Source organism: Haliotis cracherodii, unplaced genomic scaffold, assembly GCF_022045235.1.
Source record: "Haliotis cracherodii isolate W230 unplaced genomic scaffold, xgHalCrac1.p SCAF_17, whole genome shotgun sequence".
NCBI lineage: Eukaryota > Metazoa > Mollusca > Gastropoda > Lepetellida > Haliotidae > Haliotis > Haliotis cracherodii.
This window is the reverse complement of record NW_027266272.1, coordinates 26,702,962-26,724,217: the sequence shown is the minus strand read 5'-3', so window position 1 is coordinate 26,724,217 and position 21,256 is coordinate 26,702,962. Positions and strand designations below refer to the sequence as shown.

General features: G+C 39.1%; 2 protein-coding genes across 2 annotated transcripts; both read right to left on the bottom strand.

The window, feature by feature from the left end:
• Positions 1 to 85: 85 nt before the first annotated feature.
• Positions 86 to 7,834, bottom strand: LOC139465022 (glycoprotein-N-acetylgalactosamine 3-beta-galactosyltransferase 1-like). Its single transcript, XM_071246694.1, has 4 exons — positions 7,767 to 7,834; positions 3,617 to 3,844; positions 1,930 to 2,537; positions 86 to 1,199 (listed from the first exon to the last, which is right to left on the bottom strand). Exons 2-4 carry the CDS (start codon positions 3,798 to 3,800, stop codon positions 1,071 to 1,073), a joined length of 921 nt encoding a protein of 306 aa, XP_071102795.1. The 5' UTR covers positions 3,801 to 3,844; positions 7,767 to 7,834; the 3' UTR covers positions 86 to 1,070.
• Positions 7,835 to 13,352: 5,518 nt separating this feature from the next.
• LOC139464570 (glycoprotein-N-acetylgalactosamine 3-beta-galactosyltransferase 1-B-like) lies at positions 13,353 to 20,234 on the bottom strand. Its single transcript, XM_071246089.1, has 4 exons — positions 20,181 to 20,234; positions 16,516 to 16,714; positions 14,704 to 15,320; positions 13,353 to 13,487 (listed from the first exon to the last, which is right to left on the bottom strand). The coding sequence occupies exons 2-4, from the start codon at positions 16,673 to 16,675 to the stop codon at positions 13,353 to 13,355; spliced, it is 912 nt and encodes a 303-aa protein (XP_071102190.1). The 5' UTR covers positions 16,676 to 16,714; positions 20,181 to 20,234.
• Positions 20,235 to 21,256: the final 1,022 nt, after the last annotated feature.

The following is a 21,256-nucleotide window of genomic DNA, read 5'->3' as shown; positions in this document are numbered from 1 at the left end:
ACGTAAAATGCAAATATATGCTAGTCATCACGACACATTAAGTTGCATATAATCTATATGCATAAAAAATAACAACTTTTGAGGTTACACGTATTATTTCAATGAAAATAATATCAAACTGCAGATAAACGTACAGGTACAACATGCACATTAAATACTGAGAATTCAACACTCATCATCTATCCAAATTTACCACTTTTTAATATTGTTTTATAGAGTCATATCGCAGTGCCTATACTTTTGATTTCGTTGTCGTTTTTCGATACAGGCTTCATCAACATATGATAACTTGCATTTGCAAATTATGTATCTTCTTGTTCTTGGTCTTTGAGCATCGCATGTCAATCATAGAGTCTGTAGGTATTCTATCATAAAGTCTGTAGGTGATCAAAAATATATCCTGTATGTGATCAATCATTAAGGCTGTAGGATCAGTCATAGAGACTGTAGGTGATCAAACATAAAAGCCTGTATGTGGCCAGAGCCTGAAGGTGATTAATCATGGAGTCTCGAAGTGGTCAGCCTTATAGTCTGCTGGTGATCAAACAAAAGCCTGTATGTGATCAGAGCCTGAAGGTGATTAATCATTGAGTCTTGAAGCCTTATAGTCTGTTGGTGATCAAACATGCAAGTACTTGATCAATCATTCAGGCTTTATGTTTCAGTACCATAACCTATATATGAAAATAATAAACTATAGTTTCTCAATAATACATAATGTAGGTGATTAATCATAAGACGTGTGTGTGTGTGTGTGATCAATCATACACCATGTAGGTAGCAACCATGTGTCCTACATGTGATCATCCATATATACTAGGGCTTTGTTTGTTGTTTAACACTGATCTCAGCAATATTCCGGCTATATGACGGCGGTCTGTAAAATAATCGAGTCTGGACCTTACAATCCAGTGATTGACATCATGAGCATCGATCCACGCAATTTGGATCGATGACATGCATCAACCAAGTCAGCAAGCCTGACCAACAGACTAAGGTGATTAATCCTACTGCCTGTAGGCGATGAATCATACAGTCTATTGATGACCAACCATACAGCCTGTTCATGATCAAACAGGCCAGACAGGCCTGTGGAAGCCATGCACGGTTAAATTGTAAAGGAAAAACTCAAAGTACTGTATATCTGGATGTTTCACGTAATGGAAGGAAACTGCTATATTACTGACGCCATGCAGACCCTGCAAATTAAAAGAATAAAAATGACATCTTTACAGTTTCAAGATAGAATACTGACGATCATTGTCTTATAAGGCAAAATATGATACAATTATTTATCCTCAAGCACACAATTCGAAAATAGTGGCACTGTGCCTATTTTCAAAGGTTGATTTTACGAGAGGCCTTCAGTTAATGAAAAAAGTCTTGATGATTAATATGAAAGCAATAATAGTACAAATATAGATATGACACCTGCTCGAATGGATGAATGTATGTGTAGAAAAGAAGGTGGATCCCATTTTATTTTTGGCTCTTTCTGGGAGAAATAGTTTCGCATATGTAAACTATTTTAAAATCTGACTTGTTACATTTTTAGATACCAAGGTTTACCTATTATTTGATAAAACGTGTCTCATTTTCACGCCTAATATTAGAGTTTCTCTGCTTTTGAAAGAAAGTAAATAAATCTTAAGATCAAAGTGTCGTTATTCAAATGAAATGGTAATTACTTGACAATGTAATACTGTTACATATTTCTTTTGTGAATATACTTTGCTGAAACAGATATTTACTCTGAAACCTCATTAATCTGGACTTCGTTTGTCTTGAAACCCCTCATCCTGACGATTAATATTTAGAACGTCTATAATTATGCAAGGAAATAGTACTTATAAACCTCGTATATCTGGAGTTTCTGATGGAACGGTACGTCCGCATTAATGTGGTTTCATATTATTTAAGAAAACTCACTATGGTGGTGTGAGTAGAATTCTTTGCCCACGCAGGCACGTCACCATTCAGACTCCCATATGCATTGTTCCAGTTGAACAGTGGTCTGCCTAACGTGTCCTCTGTATTTGCCCAGAGCATCACCCCCAAGAAGGCCAAACACTGACCAATTACAACGTCTTCAGATTGGCCATTCGTACACATGCCCGTGTTTGGAGCCTCTTTACCAAACCGACGCAAGCCTTCTTTTCCAATGACGTACCCTGCGCCGCCGCTGTTGTAGGAATTCCGAAACACCTGACCGTAGTAATACGGTGCCGTTGTGTCTTTGTCTCTGAGGAAGTGACGTAAATTTTCCATGATGACGTAGGTATCGTCGTCAGCTTTGAGAAACCAATCAGCATCGTCATAGTGGTGTTTGTATACATACATTAATGCTGCAAACGATTTTTGGGGTAAATAGTCTCTTCCTTCAGGAATTTTCAGTCCTATTGTTGGGAAATAAGGGTCTGTCTCCGAACTGAAGAACAAGATGGTATCACACCGTTTTGTCCAAGTCCGTTTGACGGACATACTCCTATTTGAGAAGTTCATTGAGTGGATTACGATCCAACACAGGATGCGGACACCTGAAATATATTGATTGAGAACGTATTTTGTTATTACGAACATTCTTGGATTCGGTTTGGAATGCAACATCGTCAAATCTAATTACCATGATAATTTTCTCTTCAGCCCATCGGTCGTTAAACATTGCAAGTAAAGTAACGTTTTCGATTTCATTAGGACAATCATTTGGTCAGGTGAAAAATAAGGTTTCATTAAAGTTATTCGGATTGACAAATGGTGAGGGAACAGCCGAATGGCGATTCTGGTTTCGAGTTGGTGTAAACGGGCATAGGGCAATAGCCAGTTTGTTTTATCACATCTGGATAGGGGGCACAGGTGGCCCAGGCGTCTAAGGCGCCGTCATTTGGCACGCCAGAAACCTATGAATCCCGGTTTCCCCCGATTATAGTTCTAGGTTTGGCAGCACCATGCTCGTTGGTTTCATCGAAGTGATAAACATCGAAGACCTGCATCACTTCGGGCTTTCCGCTCACATTAAGCTGACACGCCTTGATATAACTGTGAATACTGTTAAAAGCGGCGTTAACCCAACTAACTGATTCATTCGCATCTGGATATTGTATTAGCATATCAGGGTTGCTAATATTTTCAACTCCTTTTTATTGGATACAGTGAAACAATTGTAAGTTTTACTTTGGTGTATTTTATACACAATCAGTACGTATTATAAACAACCAAAATAAGGAGTGATTCTTTCACAAAAATACTCTTACGCATTCGCACATCCTGATTGTCGACTAAAGGATTTTATTCCAATTGCGTAGATCGATGCTCATGATATCAATCACTGGATTGTCTTGCCAAGGCTATCATTTACAGGCTGCCATCATATGGCTGTGTTATTATTAAATGTGGCGTTAAATAACCAAGAAACGAATAATGAAATATGTTACTTTTGGAACGTCCATATAATACACAAACCAGTACATTTACTATCAACATTACTCTGAGCACTTTGTTAATCAGGACATTTGTTAACCGGGTGATTTCACCGAGACAGATACAGTCCGAATTAAAGGAGTTCCGACTTTATAATATTGCGATACCGATTCCTGCTGAACCATATACCAATACGCACCTTTTTCCCTATACTCCGCATCCCGTTCTGTCGGGCCAGCCTGCACAAGCAAGTCCCTTGGGAATCTCCCTCTCGATTGTTTGTCGATGTGGTATGTATTCCAACTGGCCAAGTAGAGACATACAACACCCATGGCACCGAAAAAGAAACCAGCCATCCCCCAAAATATCCATCGGGTTGACATCGTATTTCATTCTCATCTACTCTGTTCGTGCTGGGAAGGAAAATCTACAAGTAACAACACAGAGTGAGTGAGTGAATATGATTTGAAGCCGAATTTCTATTAATCTGGTCTTACCACAGCCGAGACCACCATAATTGGGATATATACATTGTATCCAATCGAACCAGTTTGAGGTTAACTCTTACAATGGCATTTCTGGTGCTGCGCATGTGCACGTGACACAACAATGATGCTGGCAGAACAAATAGGAATGATCATCGGACCCTTGTACATCAAAGGGACGTAACTCTTCACATCGAAATTCTACAAAAAGGAACAAAGAGACAAAAACACCAACTTAAATGGGCCGACATTTGCTGTTTAGAGTTGCGTTCCTTAGCGTAGCAAAGAACTGACTTGATTGATGCATTTCATCGTATCCCAATTGTGTTGATCCATGCTCATGATATTAATCACTAGAATGTTTGGTCCAGACTCGGATTATTTACATACCGCCGCCATATACCTGGAATATTGCAGAGTGCGGCGTTAAACAACAAACAAACGCAGTACCATACCACCGCGTATGTAGTATTAGCAGAACAGAACAGAACAGATATTAACTCATGAAAAAGACTTGGGCTTCTGCCCCTCGTCTAGCAGATACAACAAAAATATATATATTGACAATGGAGATTGGACACAATTTCATATTTACTTAAACAGGATTTAATAAATTTAGAAATGTATAACAGTTGTGTTTTACAACTTGTTTGTAGCAGGCTAAATAGTTTTAATTCAGACGGCCTTTCCCAATAATATTTATGGATGTATTTTACTCTGTTATCTTTATATTTGGAACATATTAATAGAAAATGATACTTATCTTCAAGTACGTTAACACTTCCAGCTTGACAATAATCACAATATCTAAGAGCTTTGATAATGTTGTGATATCGTCCAACTTCAATTTTTAACTTGTGACTCGATATTCAAATCATTGTTACATATTTCCGTAGACCCAGTGGTAAAATATTGAGCTATAGTTCATAACCAAGAGTTACTTTTAGATTTCTGTACAGCATAAACGTTCTACTCATATTGATATCTGAGTTCCATTTTTGTATATAATTATCAGTAAGTCTTTGTTTAAACAAAGAGACAATTATCATAGGATTTACAGACAAAGGATTTAACCACACAAATGTAAAACCATTTGTATACGACATATCTCTTACATACCATGCCCAATTTTTCACACCTTTATCACAATGCTGCAAACAAATACTATATGCAACCTGTAATATACAATTCTACAAAATCTTTTGATGTGAATAGGATACCGACCTAATCCTCCGTTTTCTGTAATATTACATTCCTTTGAATGTACATTTAATACTTTCTTACATATTTTAAGATGCACCCGTTCAATATCAGGTCTGTTTACCGTACCCCATACCTCACAACCGTAGCACAGATGTAACGAAAGAATCAAATAATTGGAATAGTGTTTTGGGTGTAAACTTACAATTTCTAATACTTGATAACAATACATTCATATCTTTTAAACCTTTCCAAGCTACGAAAATGATCCAGCAAAACTGTTTTACCACTTCAAGCTGTTCATCACTTAAAAAACATTTTTCCTTTTTATGTAAATTTCCTCTTTTACTAAATACCATTACCTTCGTTTTATCGACGTTTATGTGTAAACCCCATACTTTACAGTAATTTTGCAAGCTATTATTTACATTTGGAGCCCATTTGGTGATTCAGATAAGATAATCCTATCATCAGCAAATAATATCATAAATAGGTTAACAAAATCAATCAACAATCCTGCATCAATAGTTTCTTGAAGTTTGAGCTCAAGGTATTCCAAGAATAGAGAAAAGAGTACAGGCGACATCACATCCCCTTGTTTAATTCCAGCATCAATATAAAAATAATTGGACCGAGTGGAGTCAAACTTAACGGATGCCTTTACATTTGTGTACATTGAATGAATAATGCTCCACATTTTCCCCCGAACACCGCTTCTAAAGATTTTAAACAATAGCTCATTTATATAAACACTGTCAAATGCTTTGCTTAAATCAACAAAGGTACAACATAGGCGCTTCTTATCACATAAACATTTACTTACAAAGGATTGTGAAACAAAAATGGCATCGACAGTGGAATATCCACTTTAAACCCAAACTGAGCCTCAGATATTGTGTTGTCTTGCCTCGCCCAAGCAGATAATCTATGTGTCAACACTGAAGTGAATAACTTTGTAACACAACTGTTTAGAGTGACACCCCTGTAATTTTTAGAGTCATTTTTGGCTCCTTTCTTGTGATTAGGAATAATCAATCGAGTACATCATGACTTGGGAAATGTGCCTGTACTAAAAAGTTTATTAAATAATATAGTTAATGGTTTAACAAGCATATCGGAACTGCATTTAAAAGTCCCGTTCATTATTCCATCTATTCCGACTGCTTTATTATTCTTCAAGTTTGTAATAGTGACCTGTACTTCTTTTTCTGTGATATCTTCTTCCAAATCCTCATATATGGGGTTATTGTTGGTTCTGTCTTCATTAGCTTGTTTTCCGACATCCGGCAGAGTAAAGCTTTCAAACTAAGTAATATTTTGCAAAGTCACTGGCTGCTAACTGGTTTCCCAGATTTGATGATTTTTTAGCTTTAAAAAGCTCAAAAAAATCCTTGGGATGTCGCAACGAAATTGCACAATTTGTTTAGATTTATTATTATTAATATTGTAAATCTTTCTCTTTACAATCTTCTAATTTTTCCTCTTTTTCGAATGTAGATCGGACCTATTTATGTCTGACGTGTCCCTATTGAAACACTCTAAGGCACTTATGTAATCCCCCTTAATCGAAACACAGATTTTGTCAAACCAAGGTGATGATTTAGTTTAGCTACCGTTGAAGCGAGTATGAGCTCTGACAGTCAGTCCACCTTCTCCTTTCCGTGTAAAGGTTTTCAGTTTTCAGCAGGATATCACTCACATTTGCATTCCTCCCACAAAAAGCTGACAACACTTACTCGAGAGCGCAGTGTTGTGTCCGAAGACCAGATGCTACCTATTTAAATGTCGGGGATATACATAAGTATTTTAATATTCCACGATTTCTCTCCTCGTACTCCTGGTTGTCTTACCAGTAGTAACTCGTGCACATTTGGGGGACATTCCAGAAGAGACGTTCTTCCTCCCTGGTCTGGAGATACGACGTATAATAGGTCTTCAGCAACCCATACTAAAAGGCGACTATGCTTGTAGTAAGAGGCGACTAACGGGATCGGGTGGTCAGGCTCGCTGACTTGGTTGATGCATGTCATCGATCCAAACTGCGTGGATCGATGCTCATGATATTAATTACTGGATTGTCTGGTCGAGACTCCATTATTTACAGACTGCAGATGAAATACTGCCGTATGCGGTGTTAAACAACCAACCAACCAACCAATCGTAGATCAGATCACATTAATTGTATACACACTGATCTTCAGCACTAACTACACGCACTTCCTGCTCACATTATTATTATTATTATTATTATTATTATTGTGGCCGTTAGGACTTATATTTTTGGCCGTTTTGACTACAACCCGGATCAGCATACCTAACGTATCGGATATTGCTTTCTCCAACGCCATTGCAACGTCTGTCACTGAACATCAATACCATATGTTCCAACTATGCGCATTGTACACGTTTGCTCTTGTGAAGGCTATGTGATAAGGACGAATTAAACATTCTGTATGATGAAAGGTTAGAGGGATCGATTCCACCGTGTCATTGTGTCCCCCGTGTTATTATGACATAGATGCATACCTCTATATCAATAAGCATTACAGAAGAGATGAGGATTAACGAAACACATTGCGAATACACACCAGCAGGGCAGAACCAAAACGCATGTGTTATCTGTATGAGTACATGTATCATTCATACACCAAATAATATGCTCACCTCTTGGACATATTCTGTCTCCAGCATCCCCTGACGACCGCCCAGATGAACCTCACGTCGGCGACTATAGTGGCAAGTCGGTGTGCACATGAAACAGTGGCCGGCAACACCTGTTGCACCGTGTTAAACATTGGCTCAATAACGCCATCATTTAAACTAGAATCATGGTATTGTATTACAAAGGACGAGGCAGAACTTTGAAATACGCCTGAGCTCTTACCAAGGATATTCTGAGTGTCAAGATTGGGGCTGAATGAGACATGCTTGGAGACGTTGTCATACACATATAACTGGATGTTTCAATGGAATTGAGGCATTTCTACTTTATTTCAAGTAGTTCAACATACGTTTACAATTTTATAAGGTGTTGTCCTCAGCATCCCTATTAAGAGTTGAGTACATATTTATGTCGATATGAATGAAAGAGACCGATGTTTCGGAATTTATAATGAAAAATAGTAAGTCCGTGACGTATATACGTTTACTCGTAGTTATCTACATATCACATAAAAATCTGCTTTGTCTAGATCCTGATCGTGTTCATTTTGATGGTACAAATACTTGAAAAACGCTTCCTTAAAAACATATTTGACCCTAACGTGTAATTAATAATCCAACACACACAGACATTTGAGTGAGTGAGTGAGTTGGGTTTAACGCCGCTTTTCATAGTATTCCAATTATATACAGACATTTGAACGAAAGTCTAGTAATCATTTGTATGACCACATTTGATGCTTATATAACGAGTTTTGCCTGTATCAAATATACAAACTCCTTGTTCTTCAGACATGTTTCAAAGGTAAGGTAATAAGGACACTCGATTCTCTTATAACCACCAACGGTGATAGAGCGTCCGCCTGGAGAGCGGAAGGTACGGGTTCGATCCCCCGCCGCGTCATAATACCAAAATATGTTAAAGTTTGATAAAAAATTTTACGCTACCTGAAGTCTTACTCAGCGTCAGTTTTCAGTGTCTGGGTTGGATATTCATGTTAATCTGCGGCATGGTGTATATCTAAGTGGGCTTGCTCTATAAAATCGGCATTAGTCCTAGTACTAGCAGACACACACACACACACACACACACACACACACACACACACACACACACACACATGCATGCACGTCGCTATATAAGGGTAATTATCTTGGAAGCGACGTTAAACCTAGTACATGTTTAGGAATAGTAGTTGGTCGCTTTCGAGAGGGTTATTTTTTGCCTTGACAGACACTTCTAAAATTCTATAATTTATATACACAGTACTATATAAGATTTACTGCTGCAATACAAAATAGATGATATGCACTGTATCACCTTGTTAGTGAGAGGAAATGATGTTTTTCTTCAACACATTCTTTGGCAGATACGTCATTGGTTGATCCAATGATATATTTTGGATGGCGTTCAATGTATTGTACTTTTAGCGATTGATAAATAGTTTTCACACTGCAATCTGGAGCAGAGCGTCATTGCTTGATCCAATAATTGAGTTCGAATTTGGATATCGTTTAATGCATTGCACTGTGAGTAAATAGTAGTTTTTAACACTGCAGTCTGGAGCAGATAAGTCATTGGTTGATCCACGCCTCCCCGTTGAACACGTTGTGACTCTTCGATTCCCGTTTACGTACTTCTATGCTCCAGATTAACCTCCTGGACCTTGAACCAGGTATACTCATAAATCAACAGGCAAACAACAGCTGGTGCTACAGACATCCATACGAACATTGTTATCCATTTTACCCATATTGGCCCTTGGCCTGGGTTCGATTATGACGTTGTTGCAGAGGAGACTATTTTACAATTTCCTGATAGGATAAAAATCATGTTGGTTTTTTGCGCTCTGGTTGGATACTCTCTGCTGTGAAACTTGCATGTCCGAACATGTAATGGTCCTCTTATTTTCTGCTTCTGAATAATCGAGAAGATTGAATGATTATCTTGCATTACGATGAATAACAGTATTATTCTCGGTGCTTAATGTTACACGTTATGTTGTAATGCGCTGTTAAATGTGATTTATAGATCACATCTGTGACGTAGGCTGTCATTTGTTATCCTTAATCTGACAAATGAAATGTATTCCTCATGCTTGTCATAGATGTTAATGCTGCCTTAATATTGAAAAAAAACATTCTGCGTGTGTCTTATATTTGCATTGTATATTTGCATTTGACTTTTGTATTATTTTCACCGCCATTTTGTCGTTTACGCCCAACGGAATCTCTTTCGGCTAATAATCAACACTGGTTATTCTCTGGCGTTGGTGTTTTATACATGTTTTAATTGTATAGCATTCTGTGTGCATTTTCCCTTTCTGATACTGCAGGGTGGTCGGGTAGTCTGTTGGTTAAAGCGTTCGCTCGTCACGTCAAAGACCCGGGTTCGATTCCCGACATGGGTACAATATGTGAAGCCCATTTCTTTCCAATTGCTTGGATCGATGCTCATGATGTCAATCACTGGCTTGTCTGGTCCAGACTCGTTTTTTTACAGACCGCCGTCATATAGCTGGAATATTGCTGAGTGCGGCGTTAAACAACAAACCAACAACAACTAGATACCATTGGCGCTATCGCTAGAGTATACCAATATGCAGAAGAAAACACAAACGTGTTGGGGTGGTGATGGGGATGGCACATATCCATCATTATAATAGTGTTTAGCTTTATCTTCCTTTTATCATATATTGCAATGTAATTCATTGTTAAACAATGTTGTCGAGGTATTGAATTGTTTCTGTTGAGATTTAGTGGAGGACCATAGCATTGTGCTTCTACAATAGTCACTTGTCAAGAATGTAGTACTGTAATGTAAGTCGCGGGGTTGAAGTTCATATATTTAGATGCTTTTGGAGTCACATGTAATCTGGAATCGTCTAGAACAGCTATAGACGAATCCAGCATAAATAACATTTTCTAGCAGAAATTTGTACAAGATAAGTCGGCAAACGCCTGCCTCTTTCATCTCACATTACATCAAGACCAGCGGCATGTGAAGGTCACTTTTCACCATGGATATCCAGCCTGGACCTATTTGGAAAACTTGACCACTGTTCCTGCTAGGCGAATATCATTATCACTGACTTGTTGCTTTACGATTGCTGTTTGTTTGTTTGTTGTTTAACGCCCTTCTCAGCAATATTCCACCTATCCACCGGTCTGAAAATAATCGAATCTGGACCAGACAATCCAGTGATTGACATCATGAGCATCGATCTGCACAATTTGGATACGATTAATGCATAAACCAAGTCAGCGGGCCTGACTACTAGCCATTCACGGCACGCAAGGGTTGCTGAAAACCTATTCTACCACGGATCTTCACGGGTCTGTTGTATTGTATACTGCCAGTGTAATTGTACTGCCATTCCATTTTTTACTGCCATTCTATTGTGTGCTGCCATGATTGTAATTGATTCCCAGTTATGTGTATTGATTTATAAACCTGGTGCATTTTGTAATACAATTGTTGATTGCATTTAACAGCATTTCTTTGTTATTTGTTGGTTTCACAATGGACTCTTTTAAGCTTAGAGTTCTGAGTTAACCGATTGTTTCACTTTGGAAGTTGAGACATAACATATTCTATTTGAAAAAAAACCACACAAATGGTGAGTGGATGGTTGATAAACCTGTAGTTTATGAAGTATCTATGCACATGTTTGGCGTTTAAAGGTAGACATGGAGCGTTCATTCCAGCCTCTGCTTAATTCCTAAAGGAGTTTTACATGGTCGTCCTATATCTAGCGTCACTGGGTTTGTCATCATGTTCAAACTGGAAGTTCGCGTCAGGCAGATGTGCAAAAGGGAACTGCATTGTTAAGCCCGACGGCTTCGTTACCCCACAGTCATATCAGCAACAACTTCAGACACCTTGGTAAATGGCGTGCGTTAGTGAGTTCTGTGTCACGCCGCTACAGTTTCTTTATTTCATCACATCAAGACTGTCAGCTTTATGAGGACGCGAACTTGAAGTGCTGCAGGCCTGAGACATTTAGACCGTCTCTGAAATCCAGGGGATGGTGCTGTGAAACCAAGGATCATAATCAGTGCGAATCTGGGCTTTAACCCATAATACTGATTAGGATCCTGTCACATGTCAGGAATGCGACACCGTACCTACACTATTGCTGTAATGAATTCGAATTCTAAATATCCAAAGGTCGTATTGACTCTTTTATAAATCAATATGCATTTCCCTGCTTCCTTCATAAATCATCGGAGTACTAATCGAGTATTTGATTTCATTTCAGCCAAATATTGATGACATGTGCTGACAATGATATACAGGCTGTTGTATGTGGTATTTAAGCTATGATTTGCAGCATGTTGATATTGACTGTCTCTTGGATTACTCTACCAGCATCAATTATGATCTCCTGTGTTTCCGTCTGATGTCAGACTGACTGACTGACTGAGTATGGTTTTACGCCGCTTTTAGCAATATTCCAGCAATATCACGGCGGGGGACACCAGAAATCTGATGTCAGACAATTAGGTACATGTAAAGCGATCAAAGAAGAACAGTCGACGATTTCTTCAAATATGCGTCTTAATAGCAAAACGTTTACAGTATGTCCTGATGTCTTCATCTATATCTCCAAATGGCAGATAATCCCCACCATGAATTCTATTTCAAAATATTTCAAAATAGTTCATGTTATATACACTAGTAGTCCCAATGAAAGTTTTCAACATAGTCCTCACAAAACACTTTCTTTCTGACATTGAGTTGATTGGTTCAACTGTGTCATATGGCCCTGTGACGCAGGGGTTGCATTATGCAGATGGCTGTTTCAATGAATGCTCGTTCCACCCGTAACGAACAGGTCTGTATGTTGATGAAATATAGTGATAGCTAAATAGACAGATTTTTTATTCATGCACCGATTGTCTTTAAATGTAATATCCAGTTATGATATGTTTAGTAATCTCATACTCTGACTGGAGTAGGTCCGATAGTTTTTCAGATATTGTAGTAAACGTCGGTATCTTAAATTACCTTCCAGACTTAGTAGGAACTGCATCAATCACGGTTGATGTCACATGGCACTCTGATCCACTTGTGTTCATAGTGTGAGTTCATGTTATGTGCAGCAGGAGACCCATTGAAGGTTTTCAACATATTCCTCTGAAAACCCTTAGTAGGAACTGCATCAATCACGGTTGATGTCACATGGCACTCTGATCCACATGTGTTCATAGTGTAAGTTCATGTTATGTGCAGCAGGAGACCCATTGAAGGTTTTCAACATATTCCTCTGAAAACCCTTAGTAGGAACTGCATCAATCACGGTTGATGTCACATGGCACTCTGATCCACATGTGTTCATAGTGTAAGTTCATGTTATGTGCAGCAGGAGACCCATTGAAGGTTTTCAACATATTCCTCTGAAAACCCTTAGTAGGAACTGCATCAATATGATCCCCTTGTGGTGGTCATTTGGTGGTTCCTCGACTAGCAACCGGCTTATAAAGCCACACGTTTCCTCTTCAAGGGAATATTCATTGTTCACCATGATAAACGCTCCGTGTTCATCATCGGGTAGTTGGTCTTGAGTGTGTACCCTGCATGGAACATTAGACAAGATCGCTTGTCCGTGGTTTGTCATATCCATGAATGGTCAGGTTATACAAGAAGAAGTCCATGATTCGCATCGCACATGGTCCAACATAGTGAAACGATGCGGCCACGGGACAAACAGCATCTACACCCTGCAAAAGAGGAAGTCTGACGGTGAGTAACTGCATTGAGTTTAACGACAGTGAGGGGGCACGGGTGGCCCAGTCGTCTACGCGATTCGCTGTGCACAGCTGCGTCCCTTGGGCACGCCAGAAACCTATGATTGTGGGTTCGAATCCCGGTTCGCCCCGATTATGTTTCTAGGTTTGCCAGCACCATACCCGTGCTCGTGGGTTTCACCGAAGTGGTAAACGTCTGAGACCTGATTCGCTTCGGGCTTTCCTCCCACATTAAGCTGACACGCCGCATTATAACTGGAATACTGTTAAAAGCGGCGTTAAACCCCAACTCACTCACTCACTCACGCCAGTGAAATGGAAACCTGCGTAAGGTTACTGGGAGAGGAGGATCTGAACTGAGGCAGATCGTATACCATTTTCACCTCGGTCATACAGACATTCGCATGATATAATAGTAACAGTCTGTAAATGTACATTACAATGACTGAAATACTTAAATATTCAACATTCTTTAAAAGCAGCCGAGTAGAAGTTTATGCAAAGAATATACTTCGGGATCCGTAAAGTAATAACAGTGAAATGTTTGTAAATGTAAATGACAGAGAGACTTAAAGTTCAACATATCTTTCAAAGTTGCAGAGTAGAAGTTAATGCTGTCATAATATATATTGAAGGACGGTAGGTAAAATAGAAAATATGCATAAACCATATCACCTCCCCAAAGTAAAAAGAACCACTGAATCGTTCGTTTTGTAATTTGTTAATCTCTACAATACGTTGGTACGGTCCCGTCCAGATTAACGAAGTTTTATTGTTATCCATATCATCTTTATCTTTGTGTATCATCATCAAGTCGGGGCGGTCGGGTAGCCTAGTAGTTAACGCGTCTTCATGCCGAAGACCTGGGTTCGATTCCCGACATGGGTACAATGTGCGAAGCCCATTTCTGGGGTCCCCTGCTGTGATATTGCTGGAATATTGTTAAAAGCGGCGTAAAACCATACTCACTCACTCACTCGTCATCAAGTCCAGAATCGATTATTAACAGGTCATATAGCTAACTACTGCTTAGTGCGGCGGTGAACAACAAACAAAACAAACGCGTACTATTCATCTACAACACGGTATAATTAAGTTTGATTTTGTTCTCTTTATATTCACCATCCACGATGGTAAAAGAGATATGATATTCCTGAAAAAAATAATCAAACCGAAATTGTCAACTCACCGACTGTATATAAGTAATCCCCATCGCCCACGTCGGCCAATTCCCCTGAATAATTGATATAGGTTTGTTCCAGTTGAATATAGGCCTCCCAAAACTGTCCGTTGCCTTCCCAACATCGATGCCCAGTGTTTTGAGACACACACCCACCCTTACATCTTCACTGTCTGCTTGATGACATGCATCCACATCCTTGCTGTATAAAGCGATCCTTTTCAGACCCTCTTTTCCGAGGGCGTAGCCAGCACCCCCACTGTTGTAAACTCCTTGCTTCTTTCTGTCAAAAACCTCACCATAATAAAAAGGTCCGTTTGTGTTTTGCTTTCCAAGGAAGTGACGTAGATTGTCTACTATTACGTAAGTGTCGTCATCTGCCTTGAAGAACCAGTCAGCTTTATCGTGATAATGTTTGAACAAATATTTCAATACTGCGAACGACTTATCTGCTAGATGTTCACGTCCTTGCGGAACATCTAGCTTAATTGTGGGTATTTCAGTGTTGGCTACTGAACTAAAGAATAAAGTTATGTCGCATCTCTTCGACCATGTGTCTTTGACTGCTCTTGTCTTGTTTGCGAAGTTGCAGGGCTGTGTGAGGACCCAGCACAGGAGTCTGATCCCTAAAAAAGTAAACAAGTTTATCCATTTTGCGGAGCACATATGAAAAGGGGATTTTACAATAAGAGTTAGGCTTTGCAGACATCCAGTGAAGTCATAGTAGTGAGTGAGTGAGTATGGTTTTACGCCGCTTTTAGCAATATTCCAGCAATATCACGGCGGGGGACACCAGAAATGGGCTTCACACATTGTACCCATGTTGGGAATCGAACCCGGGTGTTCGGCGTGACGAGCGAACGCTTTAACCACTAGGCTACCCGACCGCCCCGAACTCATAGTAGGAAAACTGCCCTCCTTGGAAAACTCCACCTGAAAACTGACACCCATTAATGTAGCACAAGACAAGCACAGGTTTCTGTCAATACTAATAATTTTGGATCTCGAATATTCGAACTCTGTATATTGGAACTCATAGTTCTTGACAATAACCCCGTGTACAGTTGTACCTTGTGAATCTGGACCCCGTTAATCCCGGAAATCCCGTTTTCCGGACTATTGCATGCTGTTTCGACAGCCTACATGTGAACAAAGGCACAGTTCTCCGTACCCCTGATCCGTTTACCCGGACATCCATTAATCTGGACGATCTGACTGATAACGCTACCGTCCAGATTAACGGGGTTCCACTGCATATAGAAAGGTGGCGTGTTAGCAACTTATAGCAAGCCCTTTAAAGAGTAGTAGCAGTAGCAGCAGCAGCAGCAGTAGTAGTAGTAGTAGTAGTAGTAGTAGTGTATACTGGTTCATACTGCATATAACTCTTCGCGGGTAGCGATTCAAGATATTGAACATTATTTCATCAGTTAACTTTGAGTGTCAAGTGTTTCAAAGCACCGAGGCATTGTTATTTACAAAATAATCTTCACGTACGTATACATATTGAAAAAAAAGAGATTATCAAATACTTGTGAGATATTATCAAGGAACAGTTGTCCGAGGAGCATTTGTCTTCTGGGGCAGTTTTCAGGGGCAATTGATCCTGAATCATTGCCTTCATCACCAGCCTACCACGCCGCCCTCTATGCATGTTAAAAGGAAAGCGTTACGTCCGTCGGGCGGGCCAGAAACCAATGATTGTGTGTTTGAATCGTGTAGTTGTGAGCACCATACCCGTGGTTCCATCAAAATATTAAACGTCTGGAACCTGCATCACTCACTCACTCACTCACTCACTCAATGCGTGTTTGAAACACCTACCTGAATTACGATATTTCTGTCCATAAGTCCCTATGGGGTATTTGCTCTGTGTTTCTTCCCATAGTTCCGTATGACGTGACCCCAACGCGTCAAACAGTATCACCGTTGTCATCAAACCAGTTATCAAGCCTAATGCCGTATACCAGTTTGCGTTGACCATTGTGAAATGTCATCATCGTTACAGTTGGATTGAAGTCATCTGAATATTACGATATATAAAATTGATACAAATGTGTACATCACGTGTATATCTCTGCCACACACAAAATGTTCGTCAAAAATGGCGTTTTACTGTTATATCAAAAGGCATCAGAACTTAAAATAAAGCTCTATGTTCTTAGCTTGTCAACAGAATACATGTGTTTCACCTCTTGATAGCATTTTGGATTGACAAAACAATTCAGACATTTGGCAGTTTGTGTCCTTGTCGGACTCCTTGGATCAGAGAAACACTGATTACTTCCAGGTTTTCTTGTGTGTGTGTGTGTAGAAGCCGAAACAGACATTTTCACACCTGAGGGGGTGCAGAGCAAGGCGTAACTGTGTTGTGGCACATTTAGTTAGTACACCACTATGTAAATGTGGTGGCGACTGTTATCACATTTAATTGTCGCTAACCAACCAACCCATTAGCCATTAACAGCATCTTTTAATGCATTCAAATTTTATTCTTTCAAAATTCCGTTGTTGTCATTGTATTCACCAAATGAGGACGCAATATTGGTATAGTTAATTGGCCTTAATGGAGTATATCTTAAAGATGTGTCGAAGAAGAAAGAAATGAATATTTTCTCACACTTTAGATCATCTAAATCAAGATAAATAGTCTATTATCATAAAGTTATTTACTTTACATACGTAGTTTTGGGTGTATGCATTCCAAAATGTTTTTGTTTTTTATTAAATACTAAGGTTGTGCGTCCAGTTCATACGAAATATGCTAGAATTTTATTCCTCCATGACGGTCAAATTGGAATTGGCGGCCATACTGGATTTTTTGGGTGGCCAAATATCTGAAAATATTTGGAATGTCAATACCTACAACTATCACCCTATAGATGTACTGTACAGGACACGGGCCCATCTTTGCTGAAATGAGACATATCATTTTGCATTTTTGCCAAGTTTATCGAGGAGTTGCGTATTGACGGGACATGCGTTTGTCGTATTCCCTCAACTTGCAATTGATTCCCCGAGATTCCATTGTGATGAAAGTAGTACTTTTTGGTGGGCGTGGCTTTTTTGGGAAATAAAATTGCAGGAATAATAATGAACCGACAAAATGTCAAAACTGGCGTGTGACTAACTTCACCAGAGCTTATTGTTGAAATCATCTTATCAATGTTTTTCTTTGACAAATTAATTAAAGGACACCCGAAAAGTGATGAACTCAAACAAAGTGTCTTCTTCTATCAACTGGTTTAAAAACAAAATCCGATCAGAATTCAACAATGCAGAACATAGACTTTAACAGGCATAATCAGTCAAAATATAATTCATTCACGTCTATATCAAGGTTTTGGTCGGAATGGAATAATGTCAGTAGTTAGCATGGTTTGATATGACTTGCAAGGTAGCATATTTTTTTTTTTAGACAGACATAGAATCTAGATTTCATGTATTTGATGGATGTGAAGCCACTGCATTTCTCACACTTGCACCTCTGGAGAATTGTATTTCAGACGTACATTTCTTCTTGGTCGATACCCGTGCTAGTGGATTTCACCAAAGTGGTAAACGTCTGAGACCTGCATCACTTCGGGCTTTCATCCAACATTAAGCTGACAAGCCGCGATATAACTGGAATACTGTTAAAAGCGGCGTTAAACCCAACTCACTCACTCACTCATTTCTTGGACGTGAGCTCATTCTCCAAAAAGGACAACAATTTCTTGCAAAGTAAATTATGTTCACTTCAATAAAATATTTTATGATTATTTTACGAATTATTTAACCCCAAATTAACGTTTCCTGTAATTTACAGAAAATATATTTAAATAAATATATATATAAATATAAATCACTTGATAGATATCTACCCTTTTCACTTCCTCTAATTCCCAGTGTAGCACATATGCTACAGAGTGATGTACCGTGACACTACAAAAAATCAAAATGTAATAACACCACACAATAATCACAAAATGTGGTGTATATAATATTATCCTCTTAAGATGAAGAAACAGTTTGCGTATAGTGTTATTTCCTGAAAGAATGTATACTACTCTGGCATTATACTTCTAAGAAAAGCACGATTTCTGCATGAAGTCGGCCATGTTTGATTATATAGGGGAGAGTCGCATACTGAACCCAGTCACCACTCGCCCCTTTCCGTAACCTGCAAGAAGACTCGTCCCCCTATTGAAGAATTCTATGTGCGAAAATACGACAAACCAATCAGAATGCGCGTATGATTTCAAGTACTTCGTCAAAGAATCCCTCAGAAATATTTTTTTATTTTACATATGTCTTGCATCTAAAATTTTACCCAAGACACAGTTAAATGTGTTCAATCATACTGTATAATTCCGTGCGTCCCGATGTGCTTTAAATTGCATCTGAAATATATATAATATATAGGGAAATATCTGTGAACCATTACGCAACGAATTGATAATTATTTTAGGCATGCCCGTTTGCGCTAAGGCGGAACCCGGTCGCATAAATGATCACGAGAGGCACACGAGTCGCTATTCGGCTTGTCCCGGAATAACAGTTGGTCACGAGAGATACTGAACCAGCAATTAGTACGAAACTACAGGATGACTTACACAATTTGGATATTCAAGGTCATTGAGGGGGGACAACTCCTAGTTTTACAGTACACATTCCTACTTGTTGAGGTGAGGTGAGGTGAAATTGGGTTTAACGTCGCGTCCAAGATTATTGCACTTATATAGCGACGTGCATGCACGTGTGTGTGTGTGTGGCTGCTTGTACTAGTCCGGACTGATGCCGATTTATAGTGCTAGCACACTGAGATACCATGCCGCAGTTTAACATGAATACCCCACTCAGACACAGTATATTGACTCCGAGCCGACCAGTCCTTGCTTTAGCCCCTTAATGCCGAGCGCCAGACAGGGTAACAACAAGTACCATCTTTTAACGTCTTTTGGTATGGCGGCCGGGGATCGAACCCCGGACCTTCCGCTCTCCGGGCGGACGCTCTACCACAAGACCACGGAGGCGGTCCCTACTTGTTGAAGTGTTATATAACATATACACATGTATGTTAGTTACAATGGGCACAAGAGGGTGAAAACAATTAACAAACGCCTGAGCATGTTGTACCGGTCAAAACTGGGAATTGCACTGGAAGGAAGCGAAATAGTTTTCAAAACAGCACGACATTCTGTCTGCCGTACAAAAGCTTCCTATGAAATGCAAATATACTGAAACAACAACTGTTATACTTTAATAATAAGAACCACAATGAAAATTTCATCTATTTACTCCTTCCAACTTATCAACTAAATTATGCCTTGGTTTTGTTTTGTAAAGTTAAATATTATTTCGTCGGATGTTCTTTTGACGCAAACGGACATCAGGAAGGTACAGTAATTAATACTTACTTGTTTCTTAATCATATTCCCTTCATCCTATTAATTTTACAAAAAAATCTTAAATACTGTTTTTAGAAAAAATGTATTTGTGATACTTACGTGAAGTAACAGCAGAGATAGTTTCTCATTGTAATCATCGCCCTTGAATCTAATGCCATACATAACGTTAGATTCACAATGAAAGTTATGGTGTCAACATTCTCATATGTTTCCTGATAAGCATGGAGCGTTCACTACGTCAAGGCCCGTGTCGTGAAGATCAATAAGATGCTGATAGCCCTACACATATCGACCAACCATTTATATGGAATTGACCACGGTCACCCTGTAAACAAAAACACGTTCTCCAGCTGTACTTCGATGTTTCAATATTGATTTGTGGTAAGGGATCCGGTGTCTTAGCTGTGATTGATATATCAACATATGCACATGTATATGTATTTATGACACGTTTCCATAACAACGTTGTTTACAGTACAAACAGCTATTTCTGTTTGAACATATTTGAACTCCATTTTTTTACATATTAATAGAAAAATGCATTTGTTTTTGTTGATATGTATGGCTGCCTGCTCTCAACAAGTTCTGCTCCTGATTTTTTTGTTTACCGTCTCCTTTGGTGAGTTACTTCTTTCGAAATGGCACCCATCCCATCCGCTAGAATGAAATTGTGGCGTTTTTTGCTGACTTGCAACACCCGAAAAAAGCTAAGAGTTAAAAAAACGAGTAAATCCAAAAACGGTAATTTGAAGACGTATTCAATTACTATTATGATTATTACCATGTATAAACATCTAATTATAACACCCAATAAAGATATTTCTCGTGGGAATTGCGGGTCAGAATATGTTCCAGTATTTCATGCTTGTCGTGAGAGTCGATTTACATGGGGATCGGCGAACTATAACCTGCGACCTGACTGATTGCGTGTCGTCGAAACCTAATGGTACATGTATTTGGCGTTCTTCATGAAATTTCTGGTTTTCCCGTCCCAGACATTTTAAAGGGGACTTGGCCGAGCAGTTTTCTGGCTGTAGTTGATAACGGGTTCAATTCCCATCCTGCGTTCGGTGTATGAAGCCAAGTCACAAAATGGTTTCTGTCCTTGTTTTTGAAATCGATGTAACAATGCTAATAGCGGTTGTTCCCTGGTTACCTACATGTATGCTTTTCAT

Excerpts from the sequence above, each read along its gene's own strand:
- LOC139465022 (XM_071246694.1), bottom strand. The coding sequence starts at position 3,800 with ATGTCAACCCGATGGATATTTTGGGGGATGGCTGGTTTCTTTTTCGGT. Across the intron at positions 2,538-3,616 it reads TGCGGAGTATAGGGAAAAAG|GTGTCCGCATCCTGTGTTGG; the intron begins GTGCGTATTGGT and ends AATATATTTCAG. Across the intron at positions 1,200-1,929 it reads ATTCTACTCACACCACCATA|GGTCTGCATGGCGTCAGTAA; the intron begins GTGAGTTTTCTT and ends TTTAATTTGCAG.
- LOC139464570 (XM_071246089.1), bottom strand. The coding sequence starts at position 16,675 with ATGGTCAACGCAAACTGGTATACGGCATTAGGCTTGATAACTGGTTTG. Across the intron at positions 15,321-16,515 it reads ACAGAAATATCGTAATTCAG|GGATCAGACTCCTGTGCTGG; the intron begins GTAGGTGTTTCA and ends TTACTTTTTTAG. Across the intron at positions 13,488-14,703 it reads GGATTACTTATATACAGTCG|GGTGTAGATGCTGTTTGTCC; the intron begins GTGAGTTGACAA and ends CCTCTTTTGCAG.